This window comes from Maniola hyperantus, chromosome 2 (assembly GCF_902806685.2).
Source record: "Maniola hyperantus chromosome 2, iAphHyp1.2, whole genome shotgun sequence".
In the NCBI taxonomy this organism is placed as follows: domain Eukaryota; kingdom Metazoa; phylum Arthropoda; class Insecta; order Lepidoptera; family Nymphalidae; genus Maniola; species Maniola hyperantus.
In genome coordinates, this window is record NC_048537.1 from 4716875 (window position 1) to 4740859 (window position 23985).

The window sequence follows — 23985 nt, forward strand, 5'->3', positions numbered from 1 at the left end:
GTACAGTTTATTTTACCTGATAATCCAAAAAAGTCCACACAAATTCCATACAAATTACCTAAGTTCCTAATTCCCATACTTACCCAATTTGATAAAGAAAGCAGTATAGTTATCTTAAAAATAATTCTTACACACATTAGATACAAAAATTAAAAATCTACACTAGGATCACAGTACTTTTATACGTCCGATAATGTAAAAGCCTTAGGTATGCCTAAATTCACCAAGCAATTAACTATGGTTTAGTTCAATCATCATCATCAATGATAATAATTTTTATCTGTCCGTTTTGAAAATCGCGTAGGTATCTCATCTGCCAAAAAGAGACAGCATTACAATGTGGCTAATTCCTTTGTACACAATCTCTAAACTAAACTAAAATATCACGTCTAAATCTATTGCTATCCCTTTCATAATGTTGCTTGCGGAAAAGGAAAGCACTAGATTTAGACCTGTTAATTTAGTTTAGTTTAGAGATTGTGTACTAGAGAATCGGCCCCAATGTTTAACTAAACAGGGGTCAAATGCTTGGTAAAATTGGGCCTTAAGCAAACACTTTCAAACTAGGTAAATGAAGTGTTCGATTATCAACAAATCAAGCACATTACCACAGTTTCACTTTGACTCTACCGGGTAGAGATACAGAAATGAGAAGAGTGGATAGAATCTACCCACTCTACTCATTTCTGTATGAGTTCATTTGTTGTACTTTTACAACTTGTTTATTCGCATATAAAGTTCATTGTCGATTATGCGTCGGTCACATTTCGTAATTTTTTTTTACATTTTATAAGGACGTGTTTTTATTTAAAGATGTGGTAGGTTTTGGTTTTCCTCCAGCGTTACCGCAATAACCGATTCTGTTTGGCAAATTGATGAATCATTTGAGAACATTTTTACATTATTCGAATAGGTACTATTACAATACAAAATTTTACGCATTTATAGAATAGTGTATACCTATATCGATCAATGCGTGAAATTTTGTGTTGTTATCAACTTTTCGATGAATTGCGTCGTATAGCTTTTTCTGTCAGTGCTGTGTGGTCCGGCTGCAGTCTCTTATTTCAGAAGATTTTTTGTCACAATTTGTACGAGGCCACCTCCAGCCAGGTTGAACTGACACTTGTAGTAATATTATATCAATAAGCTATTTCTCTTGTCGAAAATAATATCTAATAATATTATCAGGACGGTTGACTAGTTTCGGAACAATATCCTGAAGCACGTTACATTTCCCACGATGTCATGAACCCATAAAAGTTTCAGTCATGTAGCTTTACGTCCATTCTGATTTCTGATATTCTTATTCGTCGCATCCATATTTATCTCAAAAATTAAGCACTTAATTAGTACTTCGTTGTACTGGACCATTTCATAGAATGGCCTATGGAATAATATTAAAATAGCGTGGCTAAGCTTCAAAAGCATCATTGTACTCTCCACTTCGGTCCATTAGACATTTTCTGGCGATGAAGTCGCGGGCTGTGGCGATGCCCACCGTGAGAATATGCATCAAGGCCAGGAACAGCGCAGTCAGGGTCACCACGACGAGGGTCTGTATTGGTTTCGCCCAGTTGATGACCGGGTAAATAAATGCATTGCCCCATCTGAAATAAAAATACATTTTTATTATTTTATCGTTGAAAGATTTGCACTTCACTACGACTTCTGAAGGAACTGCACCAGTACATAACACCGGCAGTAGATATAGCTTTGCTGGTAGTGCCGTACCGATTAGTGGGAAATCAACAACAACAACGTGCAACAAATTTGCGCTCGGGAGGCCCGGACTACCGCACCCGGTCGCCCGCAACGCGTCAGAGAGCACCCGTCTACAACTTCAATCCCATTTGCCGTAATCGAAGCCTCCCATTTAAATAAATCATCAGACCTGATACAGATTATTCTGATGAGCATTCTCTCAGCTCGTGTCTTATTTAGATGAGCAGATGTTTGTTAATAGGTTAATCGTTGTAATTATCTCTATCATCTTGCCCTTGATGAACAGTCAATGACTTGTTACATTAGTATGCAACAAGTAGATAGTAATTAAATTATTTTTTTTGCCTTGACTTATTATGGATGACTTTCCTAACACGAATTAAGGTCTACCTATCTATCGACGGACGGACAGACAGACAGGCAGAGTGACAGATCCTATAAGTGTTTCTTTTTTTCCTTTTAAGGTACGGAACTCTAAAAAGTAGGAAAATATTTATATTTTCCCTTGGATAAAAATACTGCAATAAGTTTTATTGTTGACTAGCTGATGCCTCGAGCCCACGATTTCATACGCCTTTTACAAAAATCCTATGGAGTCTTTGATTTCGGGAATAAAAAGTAGCCAGGATGCGTCTTTGTACCTAATTTCGTCAAAACGGATGAGTCTGAAAGTAATAGACTGACAGAGAGACAATCTCATTTACTTAAAATAGTATTAGTAAATGCAATAAGTACCTTACTAAATATTCAAAACTATAGAATACCACTAATACTAAATCAAAGCCGCAATCCGCGTCAGTCTTTGTATTGGCTTGTATTATAAATTATAACTTGTAAACTATCAATGGAATTTTCAATCTCTTAGAAAATTTCGTAAGCAAAGGTTATCATAATAAATACACAATGCGAATGTATTAAAAAAAAGGTACCTATAATATACCTAATAACCGTGATAAATATATTGTGTTGCGGTAACCCTATAATAAAATATTTGTGTAAAGGTCAAAAACGGGACGTAGAAGTTATTAATGTTTATTATGAATAGGTACATCTAATGTATGTTGGTTTTGCAACGATGTTGTGCAACCTAATCGGATACCTACCTTTAATCTTTGGGTTAAGGTCATTGCTACGAAGTACGAACAACCAATTCAAGTAGGTAGGTACTTAATTCGTTTCTCAGAGAATTCAACCGCAAGAGTACGCATAGGAGGAGTTAGCTATTGTCGGCATAAAATCTAAACAATATGATCACTAAATGAAATGAAAAAATGGCAAATTAGCTCCTTGGTAATAAGCTAATAGATTTTAATTAAATACCTACCTAGGCAGTATTAGGAACGAATTATATTCTTTTAATATGTACCTATAGTACGTACTAACGGGTTGAGATGGCAATCGGGATATGAGGCGGGCGAAGCCCCGCACGGTGCGCAACCGCAGATGCCGCGCTCGCCCGCTTAGGTCGCCCGCCCGCACAGCCAACATGAGCTATTTAAGTAAATGAAATGCCCCACTGGTGGGCTACTCAAGAATTCCGCTACGTATTCTCGCGCCTCTATACGTTGTTACGTACCCTCTACAAAATATAACTAAAATCCAAAATAGGTAAACTATGAATTGCAGAGTTGTCATACAGTTAGGCATGACGATAAAATCAGTAAATATAATGGTTGCCTGTTTGATTCGTACAAATACGGACAAGGTTTTCGTTTACACTGTCAAAACGACTACATTATTTAGGTAAACAGCTTGTAACTAAACGTTGTGTCCGTTTTTGCTAGCGTGCCCTTGAAGAAAGGAAGGATGAAAAGATAACTGATGGCACCTATAAGGCTTATCGAATTTGTATTTTGGTACCTATAACTAAATAATTACAACACTTATCTACTTGCAGTCTTACATAAAAATAAGCAACGAATCATCCATTAATTTTAATGGTGTTTATCTACTTATTTTTATTTTTAACAGTATGATCGAAATCAATATTTTTCTCGTACATACTGTTAGGTACGTCTTGTAATAAAATGAGAAAAAATTCCTAAGTCTAATAGAATAGGTATTAATCAATTTTTTAAGGGTTTGACATCACGTGATTAAAGTAACGTTACCTTAAAAGTTAAAGTTCACCAAAAAAGGGAAAATGGATTGCACTAGTCATTCACACTTACTTACTCGTTAATTTAGATTAACGGTCCAATTTTGGTTAAGACGTAAGAGTTAATAAAGTCAGACTTGCAACGCAAAGTGGTTTGTTTTGATGGTCTTCAACTTTACTCCTGCAACTGGCCCTTAGTTTAGACATGGCTTAGATTTATGCTGAACATAAAAATATAATTGGGACAGGTGGTAGACATAGGTTCGAGATTTTCATTGTGCATACAAATCAGTTGAGTACTTTTAAACTGCGCAAATGAAATATTGTCTTCAATAAACACACAAACAAACTTGAATTGCGTAACTAAGTACCACGTGCGTATTTTTTTAAAGAATAAGTTCAACTTCTACCAAAACTTGAATTCATGGTCTTCAAACGCACTCAGTAACAATGTTTTGACCTAGAAATACCTACGTAGTTTAATGGTTTTCACAATCTGCCGAACAATAATTAGCAAGTAGATGTCAGACTCTTGATGTGTGTATACGATACCTATTGAAATATGAGAAGCTTAGAATCTTGACAGCAGTAGTTACATTTGCAATAATTTAAGTTTTAACCATGCGGCCGCTGTCCTGTCATTTTAAAGTTTTTAAGTTTTATGCACCAGGGGCAGGATCACACCGGACCAAATCTTCGGTAAGAAAAATGTAGTGTAATGTGCATAGTGTCAGATTGTAGGTAAATAATTTTATACCTCACCATACCCTGACAAATTAATATTTTGGAATGCCTTTAATATAATAAGTATATATAACACTTAAAATGTAACTCCTCGCGCGCCATTTTTACTCTTTGTGTCATAATTTATGTCAAAAGTACGATTTTAGTCCTTATTGTAAAGGCGAACTGTACTTTTGACAAGATAACTAACCCATAGAGTTAAAATGGCGTGCGAGGAGTCATTTTGTACGGACTATATTATATAAGTTGACATTGATTTACAGTGTTTGTAAATTAAAACAAAAATCAGAAAAATGGATAAGCCTAGGAAAGGCCGTGACGTACCTATATCTAACTAAGTAGTAGGTCTTTCGGAAACTAGCCTTATGCAATTTTGCATGCTAATTTCGGTTTCCGATCTACTTACATTTAAATTGATTAAATCTCCGTTGCAACCTGTTTTTAATTAAGTAAGTACCTACTTAATACGAAAAATTCAAGTCATGGACAATTTATATTTAAATAAGTTCAATTTTAATGGTGTGAGCTCAGCAGGGCTAGGCTTCGTTAGGCGGCAGTTGCATTAAATTTTGCGACTTAATTTGCAACAATATACCTAGATATTAATTATTTCAGTCGTCAAAGGTTTCAGTGTGAAAATGTTTGTATACGAGTAAATTATCGACCTATTGGCGTACAACTGAAGTTTTTTTAGCAGAGGGTAAAGGCTTAGCCAAAGCTTAGCGTACGTGGTTCTAGTTTTTAGTCGACCAAATTATGATAAAAACTTTGTCGTTTTCGTAAAAGTTTCAAATATCAGCAGTTTCTGCGTGGTGCGCAAACAAGTAAACAAACCAAGTGTTCTTATTTTATAAACTTTTATGCTTACGGGTCTAGTCCTCCAGAAATGTAATAGGCAACGGTAAAGAGGAGATATGCCAGCGAGAAGTAAAGTGGCTGCATGACGTGAAGAAGGCGGCTCGGATGTGCAGACAGCACCAGCTCAACAAACATCAGCCCCGAGTTTACTCCGTGAAGCATTATGTCTAATATCGGATTCGGTGCGTAGTTGATTTTCTTGCCCGCTGAAAACAGTATCAGACGCTTGTTAAACATTTCCGGTGCAAAACTATGGCAGCAGTACCACACTACTCGTGTGACATTGTCAGATGACTTACGTTTTCAAATTGAAACTTCTTTTCGCGTGGAAATCCATCATGAATACCACCGGCTCCTCGGGAAGCACGGTGGTTATATCGGACTCCTACCGCCTAAATCCTTACAAAGTTACATCTCACCGCTGACGATGGAGTACAACTGCTCTAACACAGAGATTTGACTGTTTTCCACGCGATCTTTTTGCCTACGTCTTTTCGATGAAATACGCTGGTCCTAGTCTCCGCCGCAAAATAAAAATTTTGCTTGGCGAAACTCAATTGCGTGAGAAAGAGGTGAACTTAAAATCTCTGCCGCATAACTGGTAGTTTCGCTGCTGGTTTGTAATTCAGTGTTGTTTCCCTAAGCAGAACATGTACTTAAGTTTCGCTACATTGATTTTACGGGAGAGATGGATCTACTGCCAGAATGAGATCGCGGTCTTAAAAATCACAATCAGATCTAGCTTTACTTACGAGCTCTCAAGACAGCCCAGTAGAAGAGCGTGACGAGGAAAGCGATGGGCACGGTGATATTGTACAATACCCAGTAGGTCCTGACGTACCAAGGCAGCACTTTGTCATCTGAAAGACAATGGTAATTAATATTAATTTTAATCGTAGTGTACCTAACTAAAACGGGAGAAAAGTAGAGCTAGGATTTCATTATGCTACTCGTATAATAATTTATGCGTTTCGACATTTTGTGAGCCAAAACATTTCAAGTTTACGCGTGCGCAAGGACAAGGTGGTCTTTACCTTGTTCGCGTGAACTTGGAGCAAACAAATTAAGAAATAAAATAAAAAGGCATTTAACTGTTGTTTTAATAGGTAGGTAGTTGCTATTATAATATTGTGTTAGCGTATTTAGTGGGGTTAGTAGACATATACATTAGGAATACGAAGCTTACGCAACATATTTTTAATCACTCTCTAAGATTAATTGGCTAGGTACTTATTATTTTAAAAAAACACTGTGCACATATTGCCTTGAGAATTAAAATTGTCCTCTACGAGTTTTTCTATCTAAATCCCTGCGCCCTACAAAAAGACCTTCAGTGCAGAACATACTGATACCCTTTTATTTTATGATTTTAATAATTTTCTTAGCTCTGTCTTTTTAATTTCATACATTAAAAGATAGTACACTCTGCTAAAAGCGTATAAAGTAGGTACATAGGTAGGTAGGTACAGTACATTGCGTGGTTGTTGTCGAGCACAAACCTGTTAAGCCAATGATAAAAATACCAAATTCACCTTTAGACGTAGTTAAATTAAAAATTATTGATTTCTTATTCAAGATCAGCTCAGATCATATCAGATTATTATGTATTCCGAAAAATGTGCCGACCCGTTTAGGCACAATTTTCACGGTCAGCCAGTCTCTTTAAGTATTAAATGATACCTACCTAGACTCTCATAATTACTGGTTTTGATGTTGCAATGTAACTTAATGACATTAAAATTGATATTGCGATAAAATCTCCGATTTTTGCACGCATAATATGGTTTCAGATTTGACTCTCATTAAAATAGGCATACTACGGGTTTTATCTTTTTGATTTACACTAAGGCGGGTTTTAGAAGTATGGCTACGGAACCCCACTTTGTGCGTGATCCGAGTGATACGCACTTGATCATTTTATTCATTGGCACCGAAAGTTTATTTAAATTTGAATAACTATTGATAAGAGATCGTAAAGAACTGGATGACCTTCACGGTTGCGAAGCCCAAGAGTCAGGGACATTGAGAACCATCGGTGTTAGCTTTAATTTATTGTTTTCTTTTGCCCTTAAGTTTTTGTTGAGAATTCTTTTGTTAGAAAGAATTATTTGGAAGGAGGTTTGAGAACGAAACTAGCTTGTACCCGCGACTTTGTCCGCGGTACATATTATGTAATAGGTATGTTACTAGATCAATTTGCATTCTAATAGTGAAATAATTATTAAAATCGGTTCAGTAGTCAGAGTTTTTCGATTATAAACAAACAAATCTTTCCCCTATAGTATAGATTAAGCCTTCATCTTTTATTAAATTCATTTGCGAACACTAAAGACTCGTGCATGCACATTCTCTGACAATGATGGTCAAGTGACCTGAAAGGGAGTGATGGGCATGATTGCTAATTATAAATCATTTTCATTTGGTGAAATCATTATTTTTCTTCACAGCGATTTTTCACGGAAGTTAATTTTTCAAATTCGAACTTCATTTCATTTATTTATTGTTTTTTTTACAAAAAAACTGGCCAAATGGGAGTCAGACTCGCATACTGAGGGTTCCGTAGCGTACGTAGTCATATTTTTTCGACATTTTGCACGATAAATCAAAAACAAATGCATAAAAATAAATAAAAATCTGTTTTAGAATCTACAGATAAAAACCTTTTCATATTATGATACCCCACTTGGTATCTTATATCTTGGTATCTAGTTTGAAAGTTGAAAATACTAATTACTTATTTGTTCATGAACACATTTTTTTTGTGATGTAACCACAAACTCACGTTTTTCGGATTTTGTCCTTTACTTGTGATATAAGACAACGGGAAGTACCCTGTAGGTTTTCTTGATAGACACGAAAGACAGACAGACAACAAAGAGATCCTATAGGAGTTTCTCTTATCCTTTTGAGGTACGAAACCCTAAATGAGTACATGATGAGTACGAAAAGGCTTTTCACGTGATTTTTCAGATGAAATAGTCCATCTCTAATTTGATAATCCTTCGCGTTATTCTAATTATCTTTATGGTAACGCGTGTTTCTATGATCCGTTGACTCGACAGACCTTGCAACATTACCGACTGCGAGGCCGATCTTAACATTCAAGAAGCGTACCTACCTTCTTTGACGTATCTTGTAGGTATCTGACTTTGTGTTGATGCATTCCGCAGTCACAGAAACTAGGAAGTGCTCCAATATACATAAAGAGTAAATAAACCTGCTTGATTTGTCCTTTTCCATAAATGATGATTAATAAGTAGAAACAACTGACTTTCTGTTATACCTACCTAATATTTTATTGTTTCTATGGGTTAACCGAGTAATAAAAACGTAAAATATTTAATTAATATTTATTCTTTGTATACTGAATCAGTGTCGGTATTTTATTCTGAAAATGAAAATTACATTGTTCTTGAAAACATCTTTGGTATATTTCTATTGTTTTGGTTTTGGTGTTTGAAAAATATTTTATTTTACTTCACTTTTACATATACCTATTATTTATTGTTAGTTGTTACTATTTTATTATAAGTTAATAATAAGCATAATTTTATTTAGGTATAAATAAGACCTCCCAATACGTATTTAATACGTAGGTATTTTAGTAGCGACAAAAATCTAAAAATGTATAAACAAGATAGTATTAGCAATAAGTAATCGAAAAATGTTTTTTTCAGTTTACAAAATTTCATAATGAATTTTAAAATTTATTTTAAAATTTTCACTTTTTTATCTGTTCTACAAATATCCAAAATGCATGATACCGTAGCCGTCATGTTAATTCCGACAGTGACGTCACATGGATTGAAGTTGTAATGTATTTCGCTAAAGAATTGTTTTATGAACCTAAAAAGACCGCCATCTTTTTAGGTTCATAAAACAGTTCTTCTACCCGCCGCGCCGCCGTAGCGTTTTCACGGCGTAATTTGAAATGCAAAATGTAAGTGCATTTTTATTGCACTTATCGATTGATTAAATTTTTGTGAATTTTATGGTAGTTTATTATCACTTTAGGATCAAATTAAGACACTTTTCAAAAAAGGGTAAAATACCCTAATGCGCGGGTCGTGGTCACTACGGGACTACAGTGCTGCGAGAGATGAAGTTGGAGCTGTTGCTACAAATGACAACAGCTAAAATATACCTGCTTGCATGTTTAAGTATTTTTATATAAGTAATCTCAAATATGTCACGGTCAGAGTTATAAATGTGGTTAGTATTAATAATAACTGCAACCTTAATTACAGTATTGCGAAAATAGCACTTTTACTGATTAATTATTTTAAATATTTTTTTAAATAAAAATAGCAAACAATGCAGGCGGGCAACCTGATGTTATCTATGCATTTAAAGTAGATATAATATTGTGTAACTGTATTATATATTTTTAAAGTTTTAATAGGTAGGTTTGTGGATATAGAACCCAGACAGTATTTTTTTCTTTTTTTCTGTCTGTATGTTCGCGCATCACGTTAAATCTACTAAACGGATTTGAATGGTATTTGTCTTATTTGTATCTAACTAGCTGATGTCCGCGGCTTCATCCGCGTGGATTTAGGTTTTTAGAATCCTGTGGGAACTCTTGGATTTTCCTGAATAAAAAGTAGCCTATATCACTCTCCAGGTCATAAACTTAAAACACTACCTACCCACCTATGAAAAAATCACATCAATCCGTTGCTCCGTTGCGAAGTAATTGAAGGACAAACCAATAAACCAAGAAATAAACACACTTTTGCATTTATAATGTGAGTAATAGGTACTCTAGGTCCTAGGACATAGGTTAATAATCGGTCCGAGTCGGACTCGCACACGACTGGTTCCCGTACAAGAACTTTTTTTACACAACTACACTTTTTTTAATCTCTCTACCTATTACTGTTCACGAGGTACAGCCGCTAACAGACGGACGGATAGCGGCGTCTTAGTAATTGGGTCTCGTACCTCATCCTTCGGGTACGGAACCCTAAAAAGGATAGTTTTTATCTCTAAAAGCCATAGGTATTAATTTTTTGACGATAATATGTAATTCCATCTTTGAACTGATTTTTACAATTCCTTTTTTTACAAAGGTTGTACCGTACCTACTGTCAAGTTCATGGTGATCATCATCATCAACCCATCGCAGGCCCGCTACCGAGCACGGATCTCTTCTCAGAATAAGAAGGCTTTTTGCCACAGTCCATCAAGCTGGATAAGTGCGCATTTGCAGTGTGGCGGTTACCACAATAGAAACTAGATGGCGCTGTACAATCGATGACGTAGTCCCGAACAAATGTACCGCCGATAGTAATCGCACTAACGGAGTTTTCTGCAATCTGGACTATATATAGAAGTTTCAAGATACAACCGTCGGCCCAGCTGGCGCTACCGAGCACAACCAACCGCTCGGTGGGAGATCTCCCCTTTGGTACGGTCGAGCCTGCACACCGCTCCCGTACAGCAGACTGTAAGGTTGGTTTAGTGTGATTTTGGTGAAAAATTGATGAATAGTTTCGGAGGTCTGCTCATTCTGCGCAGTCTTGTGCTTGTTTGGCCTATTCCTAGAGTGTATGTGTAGAGATATCTACACATGTGGCACAAAACCAAAAGTTTGCGAAGGAGATGATACTGAATGAATTGATGCCGAGTGGATCTAAAGTGGAGTGGTGAGGAAAGCAAGCCGCTGACTGAATGAAGACGGCGTATACATGTAAGAGTCCGAAGAACACCGGTTTTCATGGTCGCTAAAGCATTTTTAAGTGCCTATTTACAGCTTTTTTCACTATTTTTTGCATACTAAATAAACAGCTGGTTTAGGTTTATTATATTTACCAAAGTACGTTTGTAAGTGAGTGACGGAGAGTCCTCTGTTAATTCGTGTACCAACGCGTTGCTGCCGGGATTGATGACAGCATGTGCCAAATACTATTAATTTTGTTAGCAGAATGGGAGCATTGGCTATTTACGTGATGCAAGTATGTTGTCAGTGTTGTTACTAGGAGCTTGCTCCTCATTTTTTCTCTTATATATATGCCTAGATAGGAACAATAAATAAAAAGTTAATTGCTGGAACAGACTTACCAGGTAAACTGCCACGATGTTTCTTAACAGTTACTATGATGCCGAAAAGTGACTCGAGGAAAATCAGAACTAGGCCCCAGTGAGTCATGTACAGCAGGAACATTTCTCGAGGTCCCCAGAAGTACGTCGTCGACCAGGAAATGATGAACACCGACCATACTAATATTGGCACTCGCCAGAACAATGGCGACAACCTTCCTCGCCAAGATCTTCCGAATAGTTCTGGCGTTTCGTTTTCTTCCTTAAGCGCAGCCGTACAACACGCGTAGCAATTTGCCGGCGCTTCTTCCTTCCATTTTTCTACTCGCAGTTTTGCCATTTTCATACAATAATCGATCAACTTTGTTTGAGCGATTTGTTCACTTTTATGCTCTTGCTTGTAGAATTAGATTTCCTTGCGTACAATGACTCTGTGAACAAATTACGTAACATTAGATAGATCTCATCTTCTAATCGCAACTATTCGCGCCGAGCCGTGCGATTTAAATTATTTTAACGGCAAACGGCAGCCTTAATGGCAAAATAATTCAGTTATTTAGCCTTAACCTAAAATTTTTGTGTTAGTTTGGCTAAAATTTACCTACATGTATTTTGTGTGAACGACCGTGAGGAATGATTTTAACCACTCAGCAAGTCGCCTAGTCGCGACGCGCGACGTCTAGACTCGCTGAGTCCCGGCAACGAGACTAGCATTTGTCCACAGTTTCGTCTGCACTTCAAAAATTTTTTTTTATGTGGAAATATTTCTGCAATTTAACGAGCTTTTCTTCCTGTCTGGAGTGCAAACATGTGACCAAAATCCGTAATATACCTGATCATATCAGATAAGAAGGATTAGGGGAGAATATTTTTTAAATCCTTGAAAGTTTAATAATTCTGCATCGTACTTAATAAGTATATTAAATAGCTACCGTAGAAACTCGATTATACGGCCCGCAGTTATACGGATTTGCGATTATCCGGACTACCAACCGAAAATTCTTCGGCCAAGTGCGAGTCAGACTCGCGCACCGAGAGTTCCATATTCAGGTATTTTTTCCACCATTTTGCACGATAAATCAAAAACTATTATACATAAAAATAAATAAAATTCTATTTTAGAATGTACAGGCAAAGAAAGCCCTTTCATATGATATCCCACTTGGTATAGTTATCTTACTTTGAAAATTGATAATATTTTTATAGTGAACTAAGTACATTCGATTATCCGGATTTTCGATTATCCGAATCAATTAGTCCGGTTAATCGAGTTTAGGTTCTGAATCTTGTATTCATACTATCCTACACATATTTTGACGATATCCCTGGCGCAGTGGTGAGCGCTGTGGTTTTGGGTTCGATTTTAACAGATTACAGAGGACCTCAGTTGTAGCATTGATGCAACATCTCTTTAAAACTGCCCATCAACAGCTTCCTAATTAAATGTTATTATAGAGCGCAGATGAAACTTGCAAGAGTAAAATATCATTTTCATAATTTTTTGTTCTGAGAGATCAATTATTTATATAAACACGCGAGGAAACATTAAATCCATTAGTTTCAAGTTTAACTACGAACCTACCTTTTTACAGTAAAATTCATACCAATTTTTTCATTGAAATGCGATGGCTAGGCTTCGTGTCGCCAATCAATTTGATCAACACGGTATATAACACGTTGTATTTTATTGGATAACTTTTATAGTGTCAGATAAGAAAAGATAGAAAGGTTACGACTAGTGGTAAATAAAATTAAAGATAATGTCCGAAAACCTTTCAATTATAATTTAACTCTAAGCTAAATAGTCAATTGAAGTTATTTTTTTAGTTAATGTGCTAAGTATAATAATTTACATCCGCTTATGGTTTAAATTTAAACGATCTTGCAAAGTACCTATACTTACTTTAGCTATTGTTTTAAGCTTTATAGGTAGGCTCCTACTTGGTTGTTTAGGATATCCGTTCATCAGTTGAGCGATTAAGAAAATTGCATTGATAAGATTTATTTAAATTGTTTTCCATTTCGTTTCCCCCATTTAACACTAGTTGCGTGCTGAAGCAAAATATAAACCGTGTACCGTACCTACTTATACTTAGGTAATTGATTCACGGTCTTAGTAGAAATCGAGGGAAATGCGTTATAAAACTGGCTTGAGGGTGTGAGGATGTTCTGCAATTTGTTTATTTAGACTATGTAGTTTGAAGTGTATGTATTGGGAATAATTTGAGAAAAAAAACTGAAATGTAGCATTAAATATTAACTCGTATGATATTAATAAATATATTGATACTTATTGATTTATTGACGAAATTAGATATTGAGAAATATTGGAAGCGACTAGCGAGCACGACTTCTGATAAGTTTAGGACATAGTTTTGTAGAATAAATAGATTCGAAACTAAAGTAAGTAAGTACCTAAATAATAAAGTTGGTAAGTAATCATAGAAAACAAGTTCACTTAAAGAAGCGAGCATGCGAGAATTTTGTACTTAGTATAAATATTTACTTAAGATTCGGAAACAAATGAAAAACGAAAAGAGCCTTAAGTACGCATAGCTTTTCATCTTTAGTCTGTGGTCGGCCGACCGAGCCCTACCCTATTTAATGCTGCTACTGCTGTTAAAGTGACTGCTGGTAATGACCTGCACCAGTCACCAATTTCTAAGCTTCGCATCTTGAGCACGAGCAGCCACGGACCAAGCAGCCTCCACTGCAGACAAGCTGAGGCTGCTCGAATTGACGTTCGGAGCGTTCGTTTCCTCTAGTTATAAACGCATAGGTCTGGAATTCGGACAAAACAGCTCTCTGAGCGCGACACAAAACCGATATAATATTGGAACGTCTGCTTGCGGCCATGGAGTGAAAAGGAGCTCTAGAACCATTTGTTTGCTTTGCTGACATTAATTTCCAAAACAATAGGTAGGTACAATACCGATTAATCATTGAATCTTATTGTTAGCCATTCTACTCGAGAAAACTTTAAGAAAAGTTAGTTAAGTAAGTAGGTATGTTATTTGGAGCCTGGGAATGAATATTGCATTTGATATCTATAAAAAAGTTTTCATTGTTTAGTTGCTTAAACCAAGCTTAAACCTTAGCTCAAGGACAAGACAGGAAGGCATAGAAAGTAAAGTAGGTAAATGAAGGAATTACTTTAAAAATCTGCTATTAGGTACGTAGGTACAATAGCGAAATTCCATCTCATGTGTAGGAATTTTAAAGTTATCGACAAATCTTTTCAATTGTTTATTGTATACAAAGCAGCTGCATTACATATCTACTTACGTAAGCGTGATCGTTTTGGACCTATTTATTGTAATGCTATTTTGGGACGTAATTCATAAATAGATAGTAGGTTTGATTCGGCTGTTTGCCAGGAATTATTTATAACATACAGGTGAAATGTCAGTTGTAATGAAAAGTACATATACTCCACATTTTATTACTTATTTATAATAGGTAGAACCTATTTTTTATCTAGACTTAAAAACAACATCAGGTTGTCTAGATACTTGGGTCGTTAATCATTAAGTACCTACCTACTCATTAGCCTAACTTGGTGAAATCCTGTCACAGTTTTCGTAGCAAACTAAGTGCATCTAAGTAACATGCGTTGGTTGAAAATATTTTTAAAATGGTCAATAATTAAGCATGAGCGTAATTTAGGGTTTCTTTTAATTCTGGACATTTCGTAATATCCCTCCCTCATCGATACGAAGTCTATCTGTTTGTTTATTTTCTCTTTACATAAAAACTTGGTACAGAGATACTCGTAGCTTGCATCCCAGTTTATGCCGGAAAATCAAAGAGTTCCCATTTCCACGAGATTGGATTTTTAAATAAAGTCGCCGGCAGACTTTTTGTTGTCTGAACAGTCTTTAATAGTGAAACAACAAAAAGCTTGTTTATGAAAGCCCAATTATGCGTGATTTTTCCATTAACGTAGTAGAAGATCTTCTGTTGATTAAAACATCCTTTGTTGATTAAAAAAAAATTGCAAATCGGACCAGTAACCTCGAAAAATTTGGTGTACATAGGTGCATTAAAAAAAACGGGCCGATTTGAGAACCACTTTCTTTTTGGAAGTCAGTTAAAAAGGAGCGAAGACCTGCATTTTTTTGTAACTTGTAACTAGAAAGGTCGTATTTATTAAATTAAGTACCTATTGATTTTTGCGCAATAGGGTAGGTACTAAGTAAACGGCTTTTTGCCCTTGAGCATTTTACGATTAGGTAGGTACCTATAATATCAGCCAACCTTGATGCCAAGAAAAAATACAAGTAATTTTTTATAATTTAAGTATATTTAATATTGCAATAAAACGTAAATAAATGCCACTTAGCAGGTATTATTACGTACCTACCTACATTAGTATACCTATTGGATTAAAAATAAATAAAAGATACCTAAGTATATTTACCATTCATACTAGGTAATACTTATTATTAATGCGAAAGTGTGTCTGTCTGTCTGTCTGTCGATTTTGACCAAGTTTGGTAGAGATCCTAGGATGAGCATAGGCTACGTTTTGTCTCGGACAATCAAAAAATTCCCAGGGGAACTTAGTTAAAAAAACCTAAACACACGCGGATGAAGTTACGGGCCTTATCTAGTACTATAAACATAATTGTATGTACCTACATGTTGTATATATATATAACTGTCTATATCAAATGAATGAGACGCGCAATGCGTGAATCCGAATTAATAATTAAAATTTGACGTAAGATTTTTAACACATTTATTACCTGTTATCTCCCAAAGCCACAATGATCTAAACTTCATAGTCACTGATCCTCCTCGTGTTGGGGACAATACGCAAAGAAATTTAAGCTTTTATAAAATAACGAAGGTCTGGCACATGCTGGCTCTCTCTCTCTATAGATATAGATTAAGTGATTGTATTTTTACTATAATAGATTGTATGGGCCATACCTGTATCAATAATGCCTGAGATAAAAATCTCTATTTATTTATGTAAATAAGAAGTAATAGTAAATATCAGTATTAATTTATTAGAAAACTAGCTGATGCAAGCGACTTCGTCCGCGTGGAATTAGGTTTTTTAAAAATCCCGTGGGAACTCTTTGATTTTCCGGGATAAAAAGTAACCTATGTCACTCTCCCTGTATTTATGTATACCCATGCAAAAATCATGTCAATCCGTTGCGACGTGATTGAAAGACAAACCAACAAACAAACACACTTTCGCATTTATAATAAAGGTACCTACTGATTAAATGAAACCACAAAGGTTTTATATTTTTCTGGTTTTTCTAGGTTAATACCTACCTACCTAATTAGTAATAACTAATTATATTATTATTATCTTATTTATTCTTACCATTTTATTAAACACGGAAGCTGCAACTAAATGGAACTATTGTTGTTAAATCCAATTTATTTTCAATTATAAACTACATAGATAGGTATTTTAAAAAATTTAGAAAAAATAATTGCGCGGCAGTAACTATATAAAAAAAATTAACTATTACATTAATTTGATAAATATTCAATATTGAATTAATTTAAGTTGAAATAAAACTAATTAGGTTTTTATAAATTAATAATTAATTAAGCATGCGCCCGCGCCGCCCGGCACATGCAACGTGCGACTGCGATTACTACACATTACTACGTCAAAGGTACCAAAGCGTGTACGAGCGATGATTTTCTCGTAGCAGATGATGCGAGATCAGGGCTGTCGATCAGGGCCGGATGTAGAACTATGTATTCTGATCAACCTCTGATACTTTAAGCGCTGCGAACTTGAGACTTGTGCGTGAAAAGAATAAATGACGCACTTACCCTACCTAAATCTTATTCAAAATTAAATTTATTGTGATTTGTGTTTAAAAAATTTGTATCAAATGATTATTTATTTCTTCTTTCTGCATCATGAAGGCCGACAGTAAATGTCTTATAGTAAAGGAAAAGTAAAAAGTTGCACAAGTAAAGGAAAAACTCTGAAAACTGTGGTTGAATTACAAAAAAAAAAACCGGCCAAGTGCGAGTCAGACCAAGGGTTCCGCACTCGAGTATTTTTTTGGATATTTTTTATGCATCATAGTTTTTGATTTATCGTACAAAATATCGAAAAAATACGACTGTAGTACGGAACCCTCGGTGCGCGAGTCTGCCTCGCACTTGGCCGATTTTTTTTACATATTTTTACAAGTTCAAGGTAAGGTTCATTATTATGTGGAGCAACCCTGCGAAATGGTGCATGCGTGTGCGCCTACCGTGGGATTCAAGGTCTGCGAGAAAAATTCGCCTTCACGCATCGTCACTCATTCCGAAGCCGACACCGGCTAAAGCCACTCCCACACTTGTTGAGTAATCTCGCAAGTCGCACCTCATGTTGTGACACGGGCTCATTGTTCTCACATTTTCGTATTATAATATTTCATTCACTGTTGTTTCATTTTGCTCATCTACAAGATGGCCTCTCTCCTACAGTCACAACAGCAGTGGGCCATTTTATTTATTCACTTAGTACTAACATAATTATAAGGAAATAGTTGCTAACACACTAACTCTGGAAAATAATATATAATATTTCGAGTAAAAATATGGACTAGTCTGAAATAAAAGATTTTTTTTTAGTTTGCTTTAATTATTGCCATAAGAAAAAAATCTGAATTTCTCTATTGTATATGTTACAGCAGCAGCAGCTGTGATAGCCTAGTGGTTAGGACGTCCGCCTTCTAATCGGAGGTCGGGGGTTCGATACCGGGCACGCACCTCTAACTTTTCGGAGTTTTTTTTTTTTTTTTTTTTTTTTTTTTTTTTTTTTTTTTTTTTTTTTTTTTTTTTATTGGGTAGGAGGAAATCCTCATGGATACCAATTGGCATGCCCGACTTCGCTGAGGCTTCCTCAGCGACCTACGGACTAAAACCTCCTCCCTTCGCTGGCCGTCCTTCCCCGGTACTGCAATACGCAAATCTTCAGGAAAGGGGCTGTCCGGTCAGGCCTCGTTTGCCCTTTGCCTGGACCATTCGTCGTTCACACGCTTCCTCATTATTTAACTTTTCGGAGTTATGTACGTTTAAATTAATTAAATATCACTTGCTTTAACGGTGAAGGAAAACATCGTGAGGAAACCAGCATGCCTGGGAGTTCTCCATACTGTTCTCAAAGGTTTGTTAAGTCTACCAATCCGCACATGGCCAGCGTGGTATACTATGGCCAAAACCCTTCTCATTCTGAGAGGAGACCCGTGCTCTGTAGTGAGCTGGCGATGGGTTGATCATGAAGATGATGATATGTTACAGTCAAAATTTTAATCCGGTCAAAATGAATTTCACCTGAAAACACAGTCACAGTCATCACCATCATCTCACGTTATCGCCGGCCTTGAGCACGGACCTCCTTTCAGGTGAGTATAGGTACGGTAATGTAAGGTAGGTAGATTTGTTTCACACTGGTCAAGTGCGGATCGGCAGACTTCCCACACTTTTGAGGACATTGTGGAGAACTCTGAATTATGCAGGTTTCCTTACGATCTTTCCAAGACTGTCTTTATAGTCGTTATTCCTCATTCAGGGTCGTGAGTCGTGACTCCTTTCCATTAATCACATAATGGCAGGAGTTCTCTTGGGATAACAATACGGTGGACATACAACTCACTAAGAGAACGAGATTTCGATTCTTAGGTTGAACATTATCAGATGTTAGTAATAATAACTGGGTCCGACGACGCCTTAAAGTGCTTTCCGAGAAATGAAAAGGCCAAAGGACCTCCAAAGTCGGTCACCCATCCAGTTGCCGACTTGGGTCAACGTTGCTTAACAATCGTAATCGATTAATATTCGTTGTCACAGCTAGGCCTCACGACCCTCGTAACTAAAGAATAGTGATATTTAATTACTTACAACGCACATAACTTTGAAAAGTTAAAGGGTTGAACCCGGGATTAAACCACGGACCCCCAAAGTCCGAAGTCTTTGGGGGTCCGTGGTTATTCGCACGTGGTTAGTGGTGTTACCACGTGCGAATGCGTTGCGGTATGCGCTAGGGATAAGAAAAATTCGCCTTCACATTATCTCCATTCACTGTCGAGGTTGGTAATGGTAATGCTACTCCCACACTTGTTGGGTAATCTTGCACAACCTCTTGTTTTGACACAGGCTTATTGTTCTGTCTGTTGGCAATAGGTTTTTATTTTGGGATACCATCACTTGAATTGAAGCATTTGATCGGATGTTTTGCGATTATAAAGCGGCTGAGGTTGAATCGCAACAGGTCGAGATGGCAAACGGGGTATGAGGCGGGAGGACGCCCCGCACTAACTCGCACCGGGTTGACTCGGGAGCTGTGCGGGTGTGCGAGGTGTCCCCACCCCAATTTCCATCTCAACCTGTCAAGAACTAAACAATATAGATAGCATAAAGTCAGTGTTGTCTTAGAAAATGCGTTTAAATTGGTTCATACTCGTAAGTATATACCTACAACCAAAGTAACAGGTCGATATAGTTTGAGATATGCTCGAAGATGTCTTCGATACCTACCAACATTTTCGGCTGCTACCATTGCGTCGATGGTAGCAACCGACACACGACGCCATTAAGAAATTCACGAAGAAAAAATGGGATTAAAATTCTTTTTACACAGCGAAGATTCCGCAAACTTAATTGTATTGAATAAAATAATTGTATTGAATAAAAGCGAAGATTCCGCAAACTTAATTGTATTGAAGTAAACTTAATTAATTGTATTGAAATACATACTAGTGGATTTCCGCGACTTCGTGGATTTTGAAATAGCATCTGACGGAATTGTTCCAATTTTGCCCATCTGAACTATAAGTTATTAGTGAGTTAGTGCAGTCGTTAGTGAGATGCGAAATCTCATACTAAGCACTCTGAGGATAGATTGGCTTAGTGTTGAGCGCCTGTGAATGTGATTAGTGAACATGTTTCTTCGAAACATGCTTTGTTTTCATGTAAGGCGTGAACAACAGAGACACTTGTCCGGTAGTGGCAGTCTATCGGTTGATAATGATGATGATGATGAACACTCCCCCCAGCCCCCATATTATATATCGCTTTAAGATTAAGTGTGTTATACCTTTCGGTAATAATTCACTATACGGCAAGCAGGTCTAAATAAGAGTTATTGCTAATCATTTTTGTATCAGATTGCTTGATTGTTTGTTAAATACCCATGAAATGAAACAAATAAAACGCTTCATTGTACGTAAATTATTTTTATTATCACGATAAATAATCACTATAATAATTAGTAATTATTATTCGACCAGAATATTACATAATATTATTATTATCATATTCCAGTTTTGTAATTTGTACCTATCAGTTCATAATTCGTGAACTTTAGATATATAGGTAGGTACCTAACCATAGAAGGTATACATTTGATTACCTATCCACTAATCATACCATGTACAAAAGTTTAGCTTTTCATGATAATATTAATACTTATAGGTAGGTACTTAACCTCACTATAAGGTGTCTAAATTAAGAGTTCAAATCAAATTCGAACATACTACGAAACCACTGGAAATTTTATGGTTAGGTAGTAGACACGATGCCCAATTGCCCATAATAATCTTTATCATTTTATGGACTAAGCACTTTCTTTGATCATCGTGTGGTTTATTAGTAGATTATTAACCAAGGGGATAAAGCAGTGTCTTCTGTCGCGGGTGACGATTTAAATCGCGAGCGTAACGAAGGACTCGAGGTTTACTCCCGAGCGTAGCGAGGGTGTTAAAAACTTAAATCACGAGCGAAGCGAGGGATTTAAGACGAGTCCTGAGTGTAGCGAGGGATTTAAGTTCACCCAAGACTAAGACAGCTTTATATCCGAGGTAAATACTCTACTTTTCGTACCATTTGCGAAAAAATTAACACAATAATAATATGAGATAAGCATTTATTAAACGTATTTTTAGAACATTAACTTATTTATGAAAATAAATTAAAATAAACTTAACGTTTATGTACCTATTTGAAGAAAACAAAAACGCGACAAATTCCTAGACTAATATTTTTTTGTCAGAAAAGCAAAGGCATCAAGCTCATACGGCCTCGTCGGTTTTCGTAATTTAACTGTATAATAAATGCGTATTCCTTTTTCAAAAAGGTGTATAATGCTTCATATACAAACTCAATGGTGTAAACACAGATGTAGTCTGTCTGTCTGGTGGGAGGCCTCGGCCGTGGCTAGTTACCACCCTACCGGCAAAGCCGTGCCGCCAAGCAATTTAGCGTTCCGGTATGATGCCGTGTAGAAACCAAAGGTGTATGGGTTTAATAAAAACTGACATACTCCTTCCAGGTAAGCCCGCTCCCACCTTAGACTGCATCGTCACTAACCATTAGGTGAGATTGCAGTCAAGGGCTATCTTGTTTCTGAATAAATAAAAAATAAATAATATTTTTTTCGTACCACTTGCTCAAAAAAGTGACATTCAATGCCACAAAAAGCGTACATAACAATAGTCATTTTTAATCTGTTAAAAACAGGGAAAGAAAATTGTACTGAATTTCATTCATCCCCTAGGGAGAGAATGTGATTTAAATTTGGAATACTTAGGTACCGAAAATACTGAACTTTTATTTATTTTTTATTTATTCAGATACAAGACCCGCGACAGAAGACACTGCTTTATCCCCTTGGTTAATAATCTACTAAAATGTATACACACACACAGTTTATTGGTGTACTTGTTCAGATTGCAGTTGTTTTTTTTTTTATAAAAGAATATTCGCCATGTTTTCCATTTGCAAAGCTATTGAGGCAATAATAAAGTATTTTCCACAGGTATTTGACTTGCAATTTTCGAATTGCGAAAAAATAATTTTCAAATGATAGTTGACAAAAGTTATTATTTTTCCTATTCTTAGTTTGAACGCATTATTTAATCATTATTTATACCTATTAATCAATATTATCATAATTATCAAGTTCTTTATAATGTAAGTCTAGTTTAAGCTTTTGGGCATCTACTAGGGGAAAGCAGGTAGGATTCGTACAGAGGGAGCATTCGTACAACAGTCATATCTACACTATGCTACATGGTGACGCGTTTGTGTTTTTGTATATGTGAGGCCCGCTCATATTCATAGGCTCACAGCTAAGTGCAGTGGCTGTACAACAGTCAGTTTTTTTAGAATAAGTCAAAACGTGTTTTCACACCGCGAAAATAATTTTTCGATTCATCTTTGACTACATTAATTCGTAATAAGCTTGGCTCAAATTGTTAAAGTAACATATAATAGTCTTTGGTAAGTGCCTTAGATTCATGTGTAAACATTAATTTTGGGATAACCTTCACTGTTATTTTTATTTCGAATTTATTGTTTGATTTTTTTGGTTGGGGTACCTTCGTGCAGTTAGGAGTGGGGTGGATTCGTACTTTACGAATGCACCCCGCGTGAGTTCAGATCGTTTTTGCACTAACTGGGTTATGGGATTCCAATTCTAAACCACTCCCAGATGATAGCATGCAACAAATAGTGGTGGTGCCTTGACTAGCAGAGTAGAACTAGAGTGAAGAAACTCTCGATTTGATCCTGAAATCGACATCTGCTAAATATTAGGCCAGGGGTGTCGTTAAATCAAAAATACCTAGTAGTTTCATAGCCTACCAAGCGTCAAATATAGGCGACATTTGACGCCTGCCAGTGTGGGTGAAACCTCGATGTTTTTTTACAAGTTTCATACCTGTCGTGAGCTGCGCTATAAGTCAAATTAGCAACTTCTTATCAAACGTCAAAACGCTGGCTTAGTATGGCAGCTTGTAATAAAGATATGACGTCATAAACATTTGACGTACTCTTTATATTTAAATTGACAATTTAGAATCAGTTTAGAATGGTTAAAACTTACAATGGACGTGGATTTCACGAAATTTGGAAGACCCTCTGTTTAATAATAATTACTAAGAAATCGTTTATTTTTGACATAGGCGCTATCCCAATTCAACTCCCAAAGAAATAACTCTTACTCAACAAGATCTATCATCAAGATTGCCACCTCCATCACCATCTACATCAACTGTGGGATGATGACGCCAGAAATTATGGAACCTTAGCCTAAAGTGAATGAGAATGAACCTAAAAAGACACAAAGAAAGGAAAAGTATTCGAAAAATTAAGGATATAACATATAATCCCGAAAAAAAAAAGACTGATAGAAAAGGAAAGAGCAAAAAAGATGAAAAAAGAAGAACAAGAGAGTAAACAGAAGGCTAAAGAGATGAAATGCGAGTTACTATAACGGTAAATTTGAATGTTGATTAATGAATGACTTAAATTGTAACAAATTGTTTGTAAACACCATATTGTTTATTATTACTATGTGTAAGGTTGATTCTGTGTTAATTTTAATATCAATAAATGTTTAATTTCATATAAAATAGCCTTTTTAATTCCTGTGTACGAAGGCTCCCCACTATGTATGTACGAATGTACCCTAGTCGATGTACGAAGCTACCTCGCGTGTGGGGTGCTTTCGTACGATTTCCATTTTTTGGGAAATTCATCATAGC

At 36.2% G+C, this 23985-nt stretch overlaps 1 protein-coding gene across 2 annotated transcripts; it reads right to left on the minus strand.

The window, feature by feature from the left end:
* Nucleotides 1-505: 505 nt before the first annotated feature.
* Nucleotides 506-17092, minus strand: LOC117991282 (protein rolling stone-like). Of its 2 annotated transcripts, none has more exons than XM_034978860.2 (5): nt 16812-17092; nt 11489-11898; nt 6178-6285; nt 5436-5631; nt 506-1610 (listed from the first exon to the last, which is right to left on the minus strand). In XM_034978860.2, the coding sequence occupies exons 2-5, from the start codon at nt 11811-11813 to the stop codon at nt 1415-1417; spliced, it is 825 nt and encodes a 274-aa protein (XP_034834751.1). In that variant the 5' UTR covers nt 11814-11898; nt 16812-17092; the 3' UTR covers nt 506-1414. The 2 variants fall into 2 exon arrangements, with proteins under 2 accessions (XP_034834751.1, XP_034834754.1); XM_034978863.2 differs by lacking the exon at nt 16812-17092 and adding an exon at nt 12069-12140.
* Between the last annotated feature and the right edge of the window lie 6893 nt (nt 17093-23985).

Bases quoted from the DNA above. Each gene is read 5' to 3' on its own strand.
- LOC117991282 (XM_034978860.2), bottom strand. From the start codon at position 11,813: ATGAAAATGGCAAAACTGCGAGTAGAAAAATGGAAGGAAGAAGCGCCG. The intron at 6,286-11,488 runs GTAAGTCTGTTC...ATTGTCTTTCAG, and splicing joins ACATCGTGGCAGTTTACCTG to ATGACAAAGTGCTGCCTTGG. The intron at 1,611-5,435 runs GTAAGCATAAAA...TTTTTATTTCAG, and splicing joins ATTTCTGGAGGACTAGACCC to ATGGGGCAATGCATTTATTT.